Source organism: Rattus norvegicus, chromosome 9, assembly GCF_036323735.1.
Source record: "Rattus norvegicus strain BN/NHsdMcwi chromosome 9, GRCr8, whole genome shotgun sequence".
Classification (NCBI taxonomy): Eukaryota; Metazoa; Chordata; class Mammalia; order Rodentia; family Muridae; genus Rattus; species Rattus norvegicus.
The window spans coordinates 84,314,386-84,330,261 of record NC_086027.1 but is presented as its reverse complement, the minus strand read 5'-3'; the positions used below and the strand labels follow the sequence as shown (position 1 = coordinate 84,330,261).

Genomic DNA, 15,876 nt, shown 5'->3' with positions numbered 1-15,876 from the left:
ACCACAACCCACCAGCCTTCAGCTCTCCCTGCAGCTCACCTTGGGGTGGGGGGTTGGCGGTGATGATACACTTAAGTAGTACATCAGCTCCTGGCGCCACCACCATGTTCTGCAGGGGTATCTCAAACACTGGTGCCTCCAGGGGCTCTTCCCCAGCGGACACATAGGAGTCGTCCGAGGACTCTGCCAGACACAGGAGGAGAGGTAGAGAGGGTAAGGGGACATAAGACTTGTGGGGGTATTGGGTGGCAGACATTTCTGGAGAGAGGGGATGTTGGCAGTAAAGAATCCTAGAAAACCAAAACCCAACATGAAGAGTTTCTAAAAGGCAGGGTCTTCGTGAAGCAAAGGCCTCTCTCTCTCTCTCTCTTGAATATCCTGAGACAAAGGAAGGGAAAGCCAGAGCAAATGTTCTTAATCCGAACAGGGTGGCAGACACTTTACTCCCAGTTACTGCTGGCACTGGAGGGCAGTGGTATATGCAGTGGGTGTCTTCACATGAATTGGCCATTTTGTATGTCCTGGCAGATCTTGGAAAGCACTCTAGGGTCCACAAGACTCTCTAAGCACCCATGGACAGCAAACAAGCTACTAAGACCTAAATAGCAATCCTAGGTTTACAGGGAAATGTGGCTGGTAGAGGTGGGGAAATAGTCAAACATGTAAGGCCACCAGATTCCCTGAAGAGGCAGTGGTAGAGAGATCTGGTAGTCTTAGGAGAATCAGCTTTGACTCTGTCCCTTCAGCAGACAGTAACGCTATGCTTCACCAGGCACAGAGAACCAGGAACACAACAGGAAATAAGATAGGTGCCTGCTTAGTACACACAAAGAGTTGAAGACCACACTTCTGTGAATCTTGCTGGGCATCTTCTAAATGTATGCTGGAGGTTGAGCTCAGAGCCTCTTGCGTATTGGACAAATGCTTTCCCATTGAGCTCTCCCTCCCTCCTTCTACCTCTAACAGTCTATCAGCTAGACAATGAACAATGTTGGTAGCCACAAGGACAATGAGGACCCCAGGTTGGCTCTCTTAACTTTATCACCTTCAACAAATGAGACCATCTCTCTGAGCCTCAGCTTTGTTATGGGGAAGGCAGCCGGGTAGCATCCGGTGCTTTGTACAGCTGGTATGCAGACAGAGAGGAGGTAACATCTCTATGGGCCTATTTGACACAACATCTGGACACTGTTGTGGGAACACCGGTAATCGTGGTATGTACGATGGACGGGAGCCTACAAATGCCTAAAGACTTGGAGGTGCTGACACACAGGTGAAAAATAATTTTGATGGAGCAAATTACGAGGCGGTCAGTGCAATAACGCAGGTACTGGCAGGCCCTGGGACACACTGGGGGGAAGCAGCAGGCAGTTGGGGACGGTAGCATTCTGTCAGTGGTGTTGCTCATTCATTATAGGAATCAGTAAGGCAGGATGCAAGGTGGGATAGGGCAGGCTAGAAGATGAGTGTGCCTCAGACCTTCGTGGCTACAAATTGGAATTGGGGCGTGGGGGTGACAGAGTAAAGGGTTAGGGAAGCTTCCGGTTTTTTCAAGAATTTTAGACTGCCGGTTCCCACAAATGGATGTGAGAGGCCGTGAGTACTCCTTAGGTTCCAGCCAGCACCTCCAGCTGTTGGTCCTTGGCCCCACTGCCTAACAGTCCGGGCCTCCCGATCTACAACAGACACCCGGGCTGTGCCTACACCACTGCTTCACTGAGCACACTCACATTGCACCCCATCAGAAGCAGACCTAACATGGCACCTTTACTCCAATCCCTGCCTGTGTCCATGATAGAAGCTGCAAAACTGACTTCAGCCTCCAAGCAGTCTTACTGTTCCCTGAGCTCTCTCAACCGGTATCAGGGGATTATTCTCAGCTCTCTCTGTGCTCTTACCGAGCTCAGGGGAAGTAGGCCGAGCACGGCGACCTTTGCCTTGGCTGCGGGTCCCTCTACGGTCCCAGGCCCCCCAGGGACCATCCTCCTCAGGTCCTCTACGAAGCCTTTTCTCAGCCTCAGGTCCCGCTCTGTTCTTCTCCAAGGTTTGGGGCAGAACAGAGTCCTCCACTCCCGGAGTGGCCCAGGGCAGAAAGCGCACGGCTTGGGCAGGGGGTTCCCGCTTGCGAGCAGAGGGGGCTTTTGTCCTGCTCTCTGGAGGATCCGCGGTGAAGGGCGGCACAGGGCTCCTGCACTCCTGGATGGCTCTGCTCCGGGTGAGTGGGAATTGGTCCCGACGCTTGATCTCCTGCTGTGGGCCTTCCCCCGGTTCAGTCCTGCCCACCGGCCCTCTGCTTCGGGGTCTCCCAGTCTCGTCCCCAGATTTGCCCGCGCCACTGGGAGGAGGCGGCTGGGTGGCAGCCGGGCTCACAGCCCGTGAGGTCTTGGGTATGGAGGGCCGGGAGAAGAGTGGGGGCTCGCCGGGCTCTCGAGGGGATGGGGCGCGCTGCAGCGTGGCACGCAGGGACTCGTGCGAACGCACCAGCTCCTCCCGGGACGTAGATCGGCGGATGCGACCCAGCTCCTGGGCGAAGCGGAGCTCGAGGTCCGAGGTTGCACTGCGTTGTCGCGTGCGCTCGTCCAGAGAGGCCGCCTTTTGTTGGAACAGGCGACGCCGCTCTGCCACACTGCCCCTAGGTGACCGCAGCTCCTCCTGAGAGGCCCCGGGTGTGTCCCACGCCGCGCCACCCTCGGACTTCGGCTGCTCCAGCGAGCGAGCCTTGCGCAGGGGCACCCAGGGCCGCAGGGGCGCTGGCGGCGAGTCGCTGCGCTCCAGGCTGCGGCGCCGCTCCTCGAAGAACTGCAGCTTGTCCAGGATGCGGGAGCCGGCGCGCACCAGCCGGGGCGAACGGCCCAGTGCTGACAGGCGACCTGAAGCTTCGCTCAATGGCGTCTGGGGCCGGGACTCCACTGTGCCCGCCAGCGACGGCCCCGATGACTTAGGCTTTTTCCCTCGCTTCTCTTCGGTGGTGGTGATGTCCTCAGGCAGCGAGGGCTCCTGAGTACACCGATGGGGCGAAGTGGGAGTAGCTGGGGGCTGGGCACTAGATCCTGGCAGAGCCCTCTTACCCACCCGAGGAGATGGTGGCGGAAGCAGAGCGGACTTGGAGGGAGGTGGAAGGGCAGGACGTGGACGAAGGGCATCACTGGCCGGTTGAGGCTGAAGGTCAGGCTCCTCTCTGCGCAATCCACTCGGAGGAATGCTGCTGCAGAACCAAGGCCGAGAGGGGTGGAGGACTCAGGAGGCCTTCCCTCTGAGACCCCTAGCTTGCGAGAGGGTTTGAGCAGTGGGGCATGCTGGACAGGCTTGGGGTGACACGGGCCAGATTTTCCTGCCCCACCCCCATGAGGGCACAGCCAGAGCAGGTGCTGGGGAAAGGCCAGCGGCTCATGCACCAGAAGACTGGGCTATTGGCTGGGTCCAAATACAGACTCAGCCCCAGGGGTTCTGGCCAGCCCCCTCCCCCAAGCCCTGGAAGCTGGGACACAGCAAGAACTGAGCTTGAGGGGGAGAAAGGAATGGCTGAGGAGGACCCAGAGATGAGATGGCAACGGAAAACAGAAGGGCTGGATGGGGAGGGGCTCCTCTCAGGAATGTGCCTCCTACTTATTCCTGCTCCACACTGGTCCTCACAGCAGCCCTACCCAGTCTGGACAGGATACTTGTCCTTCACACTGAGCAACTGCCTCCTAACTAGGCAGAGTCTTTAGGGGGGGCCCGTATCCTATCCTTGTGATGATTCCTGAGTCCATTCCCAAACACTGGCTGAACAATGCATACAGCACATGGGGTCTCTGGGAATGGAATATCCAGATTCCCATAGGTCTTGATCAATTTCCTCATGGTATAGGCTTCTGTCTACCCCACATGGGGAAAAATCTGAGTCCTTGGAAACCCTTCTGAGAAGCACAGAAGTCCTCCCTCAGAATTAGCCCTGCTCAGAAATAACTACCAAGTGGGACTGAGCAAAGGGTGCGGGAGATGAGGCGTGAAGACGCCTGTCAACCTAAAGTACCAGCTCATCAAACAGAGTTTTGATGCCTAGGAGCTAGGCCTCAGTTTCCCCTATCTGGACGGGGAAAGGACATGTTATACATGATGGTTTGCAAGAAAAGGTTTCCGAGAGCTGTTATCATACCTGACATATTAGAGAGAGCTGGAAACTCATGAGCATGCTCAATGAATACTTAGTGTGTGCCAGGCATGAATTAAGGCTTCACTTGCATTTGGGCTGGCTTTTTTTTTTTTTTTAAGAAAAAAAAATCCTTACAGAAGTCCCTCAACAGAACAATTGATACTGTCTCTATTTACAGATAAATAAACTTGAGGCTGGTTCAAAGAGAATCAGTGCCCTCCCAAGGTGGCAGCTAAGACTTGGTGCTAGGAACAGAAGACAGATATCGTGAACCCTAAGCCTTTGCTCCTGTCCAACTGCCTCGGTTTCTGGGGACACGGAAAGAAGAAATAGTACAGTACCATCCAGGAGCCTAAGTTCTTTGGCTGCTTCGATATAAGGATATTTTAGACTACCTGAGTCACCACCCACTCTGTAGACCCACCCCTGCCTGGAAGAGAAGGAAGGGGTAAGGGTGGGGACGCCAGCAAGGAGACAGTCTACTTGGGGTGGGGGTGGAGGGCAAGAGTCCTTAAGGAATGAACTCTGGGAACTGGGTGAGGCCTGAAGAGAAATTGGGGACGGCAGAGGAGACCTCTTGCTGGCAGCTCCAAGCTCCGGGCCAGACTCTGTACCATAGATATCACTAAGGAAATGGGTTCCTCTGAAGTTGCCATAGCAACTCCAGGCTCCGGCTGGGGCCTGGGAAAGAAAGGCTGGGAAGGAGTGCCTGGTAGCGGCAATAAGATAGGCCAAGGAGCTCCCAAGGCCCCTGCCCTACCCAAGGCTTCTTGCCGGCTCTTCACTAGCCACTCTAAGCACCCTCTTAAGCAACCTACTAGGGCCCCTTACTTATTCTCCGTATGTCCACCCAGCACCTACGCCCATCACAATCAAGCCCCCTTTCAGTTCCCCAAATACCCCATCAAGTCTATCATCAGCCACTCCCCACTTCTGGCATAGCAGATTGCCCCCCCATTTCTGCTTTCCCCCAAATCTCCAAAAATGGCTTCAATACCTCACTCCAACACCTCCACGTGTCATGCATCCCCTTACCACATCGGCCAGGGACCCATCCTCAGGTGTGGTCCAAGAGATCATCACACCCCCCTACCACTGCTACTCCAACCCTCCCCCTCCACCCCAGCTCCCTCTTTCCACCCCCTCCTCATCTTTCAGCCCCCGGCCACCCCACAGCCCACGACCTTCCTCCACAGGCCCCTTGCCCCAGCTGCCCCTGACCACCTCACTCTCTTCTCTCTCCTGGGCGCTGTCTCGTTCCCCTGCTCTCTCCTGCTCTCCCGGGAGCTGCCGTGCAGAAAGGTTCTGTTCCTCCCAGAAAAAGGCCCACATGGGAACAGGAATGTGCAGGGAGAGGAAAAGGCAGCAGCTGCTGAGACAGCAGGCACGGAGGGGGCCTCTGAGGGGGGGGATCCTAGGACAACTGGAGCCTACATGGGCGAGGCAGGAGAGGGGCCCTGGCAAACTGGAGCTCTAAGAGGAGACGTGGAAGGGACAGAGGGGGGTCCACAAGACCACGAAGACCGCACTGTGAGCCAGCACAGGTGGGAGCAGGAGGCCGTGGGTGGGAGTGGTGTGAGGAGAGAGTGTAGCCAAGGCTAGGAGTGGAAGCAGTGGGGAATGGAATGCACAGAGATGGATGAGGCAGAGAAAACTGGGGTGGAGGCTGGTGGAGCAGTGATGGGGCCGCACAGGACAGCATGGTGAGATGAGACAGTGTGGACCCAGGCGAAGCAATTACTTACACGTGGATCGAGAGCGCCCGTCCTCTGTACAGACTGAACGCGCTGCCATACAGGTCACTGGCCACCGAAAGGCTATCCTCTGACCCCCAGCTTGCGCCCACCAGATTAGCTCGCGATGCCCGCACCAGCGGCTCCACCCCCAGGTGCCGTGGCCCGGCCCCGGTTGTCTGTGCTTGCCTTGGGCTGCCTGGGAGGGGGCGGGTGCCACCCCCGCTGCCCGCTTCCTGCTCCAGGACCGTCTGCCCGCTGCCCCACCAGCTCACTTGCTCCTCTGAGGTGCCTGTCACGGAGGTCGGGGGTGTGTCCAGGGAGGTGCCCACCAGGGTGTCAGAGCCCCCTAAAGAAAGGAGCACAGTGAGGCAGAGGCAACCTTTGTAGGAAGCCAGTCTGCTTGCTCTTGAAGCACCCAGAAAGCTCACCCGTGGGGGTGCTGAAGGCCCTGTCATCCCGAAGCTCCAGGCGCTGGGTCCCCGGCACATCGCTGATGTCATCCTCAGCAGTCTCCGAGTCTGGATAAGAAGGGGTCTGTGTGGGCAGGGACCTCCTCCCTACGCCTCCAACTCTTCCCTAGTCGCCTCCTGCCTCCCCCACAGCAGTTTCCATCTTAACCACAGGGAGAGTTCCAGGACCCCATCTACTCTCTTCGGCATCTGACATCCCCTTGTCCAGCCTGGGATGCTTAAGGTAGCTCCTCCCATGCTGGTGCCCTGGCTCTATCTCTGGACCACTCATCCTCGGATGCTCACCCTTACTTCCATGGACCCCTTCAAATAAACCACCCCCTCCCACTCAATGGCTTACCAGGGCCTCATCCACCCTCTCCATGTCCACCATAGCTTTAGGTCTTGAATAGTAGCACCCCACATAGCAAGGCTCTAACTAGCAGGGCTCAAAAGTCTAGGTTCCAGGATCCCAGGAACAAGGAGTCACCTCAGAGTTGTACTGTCAAGGCTCGCAACCAACAGCAGGACCAGGCTGTCCTGAACCCCAAACCAGCCGGAAGGCATCAGGGTATAACTGAGACAGTGTGAGGAGAAGCCCAGGCCGGGTTGGGGAAGGGAATGAGGGGTTAGGGCAGGAGCCAGCTTCCTACCGTAACTCTGCTTTCTGCAGGAGCGGAAAACTTCGCTTCCGTAGGAGCAGCAGGAGAGAGATGTGGACAGACAGTTATCAGAGTGTTTGTGGGAAGGGGCACGGAAGGCAGGCAGGACATAGGGAGGCATGAGGGTCCCTACTGTCCAAGGATACCAGAGATGTTCTTTGGGATGGGGAGGTGAGGGAGACCCACCCAGAATGTACCAGCACTGGGGAGCCATATGCTTAGGTTGTCATCTCAACTGCCCAGACGTTCTGGTACTCTTAGCACTTACTGATACTCTCACTAGTCACACGATACTCTCACTAGTCACACACACACACACACACACACACACACACACACACACACACACACACACACGCCCAGCCACAGACTCAGGGCTGCCTCCTTAACTAGGAGTCAGTCCCAACTTCTACTACAGTGCTTGCACCGTATTTCTGCCTGTCTGCACTGGGCTGTGGCAGCCATCTTCCCCCAAGAATTCCCCTACTACTGAATGGTCCTTAATAATAATAATAATAATAATAATAATAATAATAATAATAATTGCTGTGGTTAGGTTAGGAATAAAGATTCCTGGGCAGTTTTCAGCATCCTAGAGTCTATTATATTCTGTGCCTCAGTTTCCCTTTGAGTACCGAAACAAGCAGCAGCCATGTAACCATTGCCAGACATGGCACTTGGTCCCACAGATGGACAACAGAGAGCCCACGCCCTTGGTGGATGTGCTAAGGAGCCCCTTCCCAGATACTAGGACTTTTCTTCAGGGAATAATAGTCCTTCTTGGGGGTGGATAGATGGGGAGGGGTTCCATATCTCATGGGCTATCTTCAGGGCCATAATGCCACATGAAGGGACATGGACCAAAAAGAGAAGTGGGCATGGGAAAGCAGCCAGAAGTCCACGCACCATGGGTAAGTCGGCCAAAGGCCCGGCGGGAATGGCCGGTTTTCTGAAAGAGAAAAGCCAGAATGAGTTGTTGAGGGGGAGGCTTGCTCCTGAGCCCATATGCCTCTCATTCCAATCTGCTATTATCAAACAGGAACTCCACCCGGGGCCAGGGCACAGAGACCAGAGCCACTAGGTTGTCCTAGTCGTAAATGGCTCAGCTCTCCTTCTTCTAGGGTATCCAGTTGGGCTCTGGGGAGGAACCGGGGAAGGAAGAGAGGCGGTAGAGCAAACCCTAGTACTTCCTAAGGGACAGAGACTCAGCCTGGGGTCAAAGCAGCACGCCCAGAGATACAGGGGAGGAGACAAGGAAGTCAGCGTGACTGAGGGAAGATGGTGTGGGGGCGCTAGAATTAACAGAGATGGAGAGCCGAGGACACAGATTCCTACTGCGGGGAAGGGCAGATACCTGGGGTAGGTGTCAAGCAGGCAGGATAGGGCTAGCAAAGGGTAAAGTTATTTCTCAAAAGCCAGCGTCTCGCTAATGCAGGAAGGAGGCCCCAATACGTAGAGGACAGAGCTTGGGGAAATTTATTGAGCTCGGCTCGGATCCATGCGCTTTGCTTTCACGATCTCCGGAATACCGAAGACTGCAGAGTGGGGGGCCCAGGAAAAGCCGGGCGGGGACTGAAGCCAGGGCTGGATGTGGGTGAGACGGTAAAGCAGCCAGTGGGCGCTACGTGCTGAGGCTGCAACCGGGGCCTCAAGGGGTCAAGGGGGTTGAGGTTGATGGGGGGCTTCTGCCCTTCAGCGCGGGGAGGGGCCTGCGCTTTCCAGTAGCCGGCCAGGGCGCCCCCTCCCCAGGATCATGCCCGGCCCGTCGCCCCCACTCTGCAGGGCTGGGGTGGGGCCAGCGCTACTCCATCGCCCCCTCCCCTGGGCCCAGCCGCGGTGACCCGCCCTCCCTCGGGGCGCCCAGCCCTTCCTGCCCCCACCCGGAGCCGCCCGCCCCCGGAGCCCTCACCTGGAAACGCTTCTTCACCCACAGCTTCTTCATGGCGGGGGAGGGGGCCGGGCCGGCGGCCGGGCGAGGAGGGGACAGGCGGGGGCGGGGCGGAGTCGGAGGCGGGGCCGGGGGCGAGTTGGGGAGCGGGCAGGAGCCGGCGCGGGTGGCGGAAGGAGCCGCCGGGCCTCCGGAGCTGGGGTGGGGGTAAGACGAAGGCGGCGGCGCCCAGAGCCCGCCCTTCCTCCGCTAGCCTGCGCCCCACCTGGCGACCCTTCCTTTTCCAGCCCTTCTGCCCACCCTGGGACAGCACTCGCCTGCTTTCCAGCTCTCCCACGAAACACCTCCCGACGCTGAGAGCCCGTACCCCCACCCCACATCTGCCTTTCGGGCCCCAGGCACATGGGGAAACTGAGGCACAGAAAGGGGTGCTGTAGCCTTTGGTTCAGGCCACTTTCGTAGGTAGCGAGAAGAGGCCTCCTTGCCGCATCCCCTTTCCTCCTGCAGGCTGGCTATGGAAGGTCAGCAGCATCTTCGCTGGCGTACTCCGCAAACATGCGCACACAGCACACTGTCAGACAGCACCCAACTCACCTCAGGGTACAGCACCGGGTGGGGGCGCCTAGGTCATGCTCGGCGCAAAGGTCCTTGGGTTGGGACTACTGGCTGTCTTGGATCCAGGCTCCTCTAAAAAGGGCTTGCCTCTTTTGGCTCTAATTTCTGTATGTTCCTGTGATGTCTCCTCCCATCCATCCATCCATCCATCCATCCATCCATCCATCCATCCATCCATCCACCCAACCATCCAAACACACACACACACGAAGTCAGTGAAGGTTGCTCATAGATATTCCTAATAATTAAAGTCAATTCATGTTCTCAGAAGTGAGCTACTTACAAGATTTTTGCTGTGCGCCCCCCCCAACACTACTGCCCAACCCACCTTATTCAACATCAAACACACACACACACACTGTGTCTAAACAAAGTTCCAGCTTCCTTTCCTAACGATAATGTACCTAGGTTTCATTAACGTTTACCAAGGGTCTGGCACTTTACAAATGTCAGCACATTCAAAACAAAGGCAAGAGCCTGAAACTCCTAAGAGTATTTCCACCCCTGTTTAACTGACAAGTGGCTGAGGCTAAGAGAACTTGCATCCCTACAGGTCTCATCCCAGCATGCACTGGGTGCTGTCAGTCCCAGCTATGACTACAGCAATAAGTACTGTACTGAGTCTGGTCTGTACTGGTCTGTATGGAGATAAGTGATGTTGAGGACTTTGTGTGAGTAACTCATTTAATCTCCACAAGCAATTACTTGTCCCACAAAGCCATTACTTGTCCCAGGTCACAAAGCTAATACATTGAGGGAACCTGGACTCTCTGACTGGGTTATTGACCATTATGTCATAAAGAACCGCATGCTAGTTCTTTGGTATGTCTCCTGACCTTATTGCTTTAAACTCTTGGCACTGAAATAAATACACAGACCCAATGAATTCGGTTGGGTTTACGGTGAGATAACACACTCATATTCAAATGTAATTACTATTTCTTTTTGTTTGTTTGTTTCTCCGTAGCTCCTGTAGTTGTTTACACTTGAGACCCCCTTTTTAATTCTCATTATTTTGTTTTGAGACAGGTTCTCATTTTATAGCCCTGGTAGGCCTGGAGCTCATTATGTAGACCGGGTTGGTCTCAACTTTAACCTTTCTGTGCTGGGCTTGAAGACATGTGGCACCCAATCTGAGGGGCTTAAGGTCCCATCTCCACCTTCTGGCTACATATGGGTGTTCTTGTCTCTCAGCCCACCGGTGGCCAATGGTATACATGGAAACACGTGTTTGAGGATGTGCACTGAGATAGGACACTTGTCCATCCATACTAGTTCCAGCCAGAGGACCCTAGACACCCCCCCCCCAAACACAGCAGCTCACCGATGGAGGAGCTGAGTGGATAGAGGGGGGTAACATGAGCCCCTGTTCCCCAGGAGAATCCGAGGGGCTGGCACATTCCACAGCAAAAATAACCAATGGGCAGCGGGCGTGAGTGATGGGACAGCTGGGCTTGAAGAGCGGCTGGCAGGATCTTGTGTTCCTGCCCTGAGCCTGTGCGGCAACCTGAAGGACTGAGACGGAAGGTGCTCGCTCACAGCTTGAACCCTCATGTTTCCTTCATGGCTGTCCATCTGGTCTACTCCGCTACTTTCTCATGCCATCCCTGAGAGCATCCCCCTTAGCTGGAAAACACTAAAGGACCCTGCCTGCCCTGGTCTCTTGGCAGAATGTCCTCTAAGCCTCTAAGCCGCACACATTACTCTTCTTTCCTCAGCCTCCCTCCATTCGGCTTCTCTCTGCCCTTCCTCACAGCTCTATTACTCTCAGACTGTACAGGGGATAGTGTCTCATATCGGCTGTCTCTCCTTGCTAGAAACTAATCTCCAAGAGGTCATAGTTTCTGACTCTCCACACCCCCATCCCCGAGTCATGTACCCCAAACACCTAAAACGGTAGATAACTGGTACATAGGAGACACTTAATAAACATAGGAATGTATCACAAAGCTTCAAGAGCGATAGATAAGGAGAAGTAAACAACAGGTGGTGAATCTTCTGGAATAGCTGCTTTCATCCAGCCTTTCCTCCTCTGTTGTGCCCCAGCTCATTCCCAAGAAGCTGTTGGAGGAGTGACTATCCCCCATTCCGCCCAGATCTTTAAGCAGGCCTCTCTGCTCCTCTCTTGTCCCTCCCAGGTTTCCTCTATGGTTCCACTCTGGCCCCGCCTCCTCTCTTTGATTGGCACTTGCTGTGCTATGCACACATGGCCTACAACACTGATCCCATTTCCAGTTCCACGGTATTTTCTCATGACTTTTTGTACAGACATTCCAAGTCCAGGTGGGAACGATGGTAAGTATAGAGTAGTCCTTCCTGGTGGTCCTGGTGTATTCCTCTTCTTCCTGCCCTAAACTGTCTACCTGACTCTAACTTCTCCCTTCCATGCCTTCAAGTAGCCAGGATGGTTCATTGCCATCTGTTGAATGTTAGCCTTTCTGAAAAACACTCTCCAGGTCCAGGCTGCAAAGCTTCAACTAATATACACCAGCTTCCCCTGCTTGCCCCTTCTCTCAGCTGCTCTGTACTCACTGCTTCCTCTTAAGCCACACATGCTCTTTGATCTGAGGGTACTGCTTGTTGGTCACTCGATGAGGAGCCATGCAAAGATGGGAGCCAGATGCTTCCAAAGAGATGTCCAGGGGTTGGGGATTTAGCTCAGTGGTAGAGCGCTTGCCTAGCAAGCGCAAGGCCCTGGGTTCAGTCCCCAGCTCCGGAAAAACAAAACAAACAAACAAACAAAAAAAAAAACCAAAGAGATGTCCAGAGAGAGTGCTAGAGGCAGGCGGAGGAGGGCCGAGATATCGATAGGAGAAAGGAGAAGCTCTTGGCTTCCTCTTCCTGCACCTTTCTCTTTGGACAGACAATGTGGACCCAGACTCAGAGACCCGACTTTCCAGACCTACCCCTGCTATCTCACCAACAAGCCATTCAACCTTGGGCAAATTAGAATCCCAGTTGTCATATATTAATAAAGTCCAAACAAGGCTGGAGAGATGGCTCAGTGGTTAAGAGCACTGACTGCTCTTCCAGAGGTCCTGAGTTCGATTCCCAGCAACCACATGGTGGCTCACAACCATGTGTAATAGGATCCAATATCCTCTTCTGGCCTGCAGTCATACATGCAGGCAGAAAGCTGTATGATGTATACATAGTAAATAAATAAATATTTAGAAAAAATAAAGACCAAACAGTAATCAGGAAATCTGAAAGGTTAAAGCATTAAACAAGATAGCACATCTTAACACATTTAAGGATTTTATCCTTAATCTCCTGAATCTCTGCCATTTTCCCTCCTTCATTTTCCATTTCATGCCTTTACCTTTACCACCTGTGTTTTCCCGTCTTACAAAGCTCCCACCCAGCTCGGACTTATTTTCCAGTGTCTTGCCAATGCCCTTGCATCCTGAACTAACATCCCAAGCTTCTAAAGTGCCAGGGACCTTCAGATCACCCCATCTCTCCCAGCCAGAAAACATTCATGGCCAGAAAACTGCCAGGTCCTTTTTGGCTTCCTCGAGTTCCTTGTATCCTTGTGCTGTTGACTCCAAACAGGAGCGTTTTCTATGAAGTCTGAGCAATGCCAAGCTACCGGCTCAGCTTCCCTGGACCCAGAGCTACCACTGAACAGGGACAGGAAGGATGGGCAATAGAAGAAGCCAGACTCATCCAGTTAACCCTCCAACATCACCAAAGCCACCCTCATCCCCTGGCAGAACTGTTCTTGTAACTGGAAAAACAGACATGTTCTCAAAGGTGACATGCTTCTGCTCAGTTCTCTCTTCCGGTCAAAAACAAATGTCAGAGACTAAACCAAGCCCCACAGCACTCAAGGCCTTTCTTCACGCCGAGCCCTTCACCACACCTGAGGTTCACCAAAACAGCCCCAGCCAGGACACTGTACCCCTAGGTCTAAATGTATCCAGTCAACACTTATCTATGCCTACCTAGCACACCACCCTGATTCAAAAGCGGCAAGGAAACAGCCCCGCTGGGGGGCAGAGGGAAGGCCTGCATCCTCACAGATCACTGGTCGGCCAACTGATTCTATGACCCCACTCCTCTCCTTCCCTCCCTCCAGCTCTCCCTCTTCCAGAACATCTTGAGTAGTAGAAAGGCCCAAGATCACAAAACAGGATGCTCAGTCCTGATACGCCATAACTGGCCCTTTCCTCAGGCAGCCCTCCCTCCTCTCTGGTCCACACTGTTCTCACCTGTACTTGAAGCTGCAGTTCTCTGTGGACCTGTTCTGCAGCTAACAAGCACCATGACCACCATTTTCTCCCTCTGTCCCTTCCTTTCCTGGCCTCATCTCTCCTTCCTCCCAGTTGTGTTCTTAGTTTATCTACCTTAATCTTTAAGTTATAGTTGGTTTTCAGCTTCTGTTACTCCAGACTACAGATAGATTAAAAACTACAAGAATCTATTCCTTCAGCTCAGAATTTTTCCAAAACATGCTCCAGCCCCCAGGCCCAGGCTATAGTAGTCTGTACTGGCAGCTTCTAGACCAATTGGAAGCTGTCCTTGGGCAACCGTAGGCCAGGACTGGGCCCTGGGACCACAAGATGACTCTAGGAAATGAGTAGGGTGACACTGGGGAGAGAAGACACTGATAGGGACGAGGCCTGGCTTCCATCACCTACTGCACTCCAATGCAACCTTCTTCCTCTCTGCTCACCAAGGTCTTTATCCCTGGACTTCCTCCCCAGATCCCAAAGACTGACCCTTACACTGTACCATAGAGTTGAATGAGATGTCTCTCTAGAAAATGGCCAAAGCAGTGCCCCTCCCACACCTAGCTCTTTGCCATCTCCCCCAAATGAAATCTACTCCCTCAGAATTCCATTCTTTTTTCCTCAAAGTTTGGTAGGTCTAAGACTGTAGAGAACCATTTGAGTCAGAAACTGAACAAAACCTAAATTGACCCAAGGTCAATCTAGCTGGTCTGACATCCCGACAGCCACCACAGGACCACCTACAAGACCGAGGCTCCTGCCCCTCCTCTTCTGCCTCCGTACATCAGCCTAGAGCCCCACCGTCACAAGAGCCAGGGCACCAGCCAGCCCGACACATCCCGCTACCCTGTCTTCTGAACACTCACATGGGAACCTCAAAAGAGAGAGAGGTTTCACAGGCTTTCAACACCACCCACAGCTGTCCTCATGCTGTGTGTTTGTATTAACACCACGAGAGTCCAGAGCCTCCCACAACTCACAAATGCCCGAGACACACATACAAACACACACATACACACACATGTGGGTTCTCAAACAGCCACTTCTCTTGTCAAGCCTCCGTTCCATCTGCTGACACGTGGGTCCTGTTCATACACATCTGATCTCTTCCTCTTTGCCTAGTCCTGACCACACCATCCTTGTCCTAGTGTTGATGGTGAAGAGAGAAGGTCTGGCCATCCTCCTCCCATGTGGCCTGGAACAGGAGAACTGGCCTGTCTTTTAGACAAGCATACGTCTGAGAGGGGCTGGTCAGTAGGTCTCAAGTCTTTCATTGGAGGAGAAGAGGGTAATTCTCACCAGGGGGCTTTTCTCTATTGGATTAGAAGGATTTTTGCACTATTGTCTGAGAGGTCTGTGTGGGTCTCAGGTTAGACCCACCAACTGCTGACCCTTGACCTCTGACCTTCATGTGGGAAGCATCTCTACCTTGATACATTTTCCTTGCCTTACCCTGTTGATCTGCCCTTCAGAATGAGCACAGCTGGGAAAACTGGGCACCTGGGAAAATGGTGACGGACTGCAACCTGCATCGCACAGCTTGGGCAGCCGTCTCTACCCCTGTGCCCCCAGCCCTGCCAGGCAGGCCCCACTTCCGCATTACCTCTGACCTCCAGCACTGTGAGCACAGCCTCACAGGAGGCCTTGCCCCGCTCATTCTGGGCGCTGCAGCTGTACACGCCGGCGTCCTGTGCCCCGCAGTTCCGCAGCCATAGGCAGCTGGGCTCTGGGACCGGTGTAGGCAGGAGCTGCCCATCCCGGAACCAACTGAGGCTAGGCTCGGGTGTCCCGCTCACAACCACCCGCAGCCGCACATCACTGCCCGCACACACCGCCGCGTTCTTCAGGGGCCGCAGGAAGACCGGCGCCCCGGCCCCTGCCCCGGTGACGAGGACCCCTCTGCCGGCCCCCACCTTGGCTCTCTTCGGGGGCACCCCGGGGCTAGGAGGTGCCCTCGTGCCGGCGTCCTCGCCTCGCGTACCCCGGGCTTTTTGCATGGCCTCTATGAGCTGGACTAGGGAGGCAAGGGACGTTAGAATTGGGAGGCCAGGGGGACGCCCCAGGGGTTATGGTGCCTTAAGAGATGAGTCCTATGGGGCCGGCGGCCGGCCTTCCTGCTGCCCGCCCGCTTTCGGCCTGTGCTACCCAGAAGGTCA

At 54.6% G+C, this 15,876-nt stretch overlaps 1 protein-coding gene across 19 annotated transcripts in view; it reads right to left on the bottom strand.

Moving 5' to 3' along the window:
- Speg (striated muscle enriched protein kinase) overlaps window positions 1-15,875 on the bottom strand; it is a 57,430-nt gene extending 41,555 nt beyond the window's left edge. For 3 of the 19 annotated variants that reach the window (XM_039083887.2, XM_039083892.2, XM_039083893.2), the window contains exons 1-6: window positions 15,324-15,864; window positions 6,974-7,003; window positions 6,300-6,389; window positions 5,881-6,217; window positions 1,899-3,205; window positions 40-183 (exon numbers count right to left, since the gene is read on the bottom strand). In XM_039083887.2, coding sequence (XP_038939815.1) covers window positions 40-183; window positions 1,899-3,205; window positions 5,881-6,217; window positions 6,300-6,389; window positions 6,974-7,003; window positions 15,324-15,717 — 2,302 coding nt within the window. In that variant the 5' untranslated portion in view covers window positions 15,718-15,864. The other 16 variants (XM_063267417.1, XM_006245252.5, XM_063267414.1 and 13 more) reach the window with 16 other exon arrangements.
- Between the last annotated feature and the right edge of the window lies 1 nt (window position 15,876).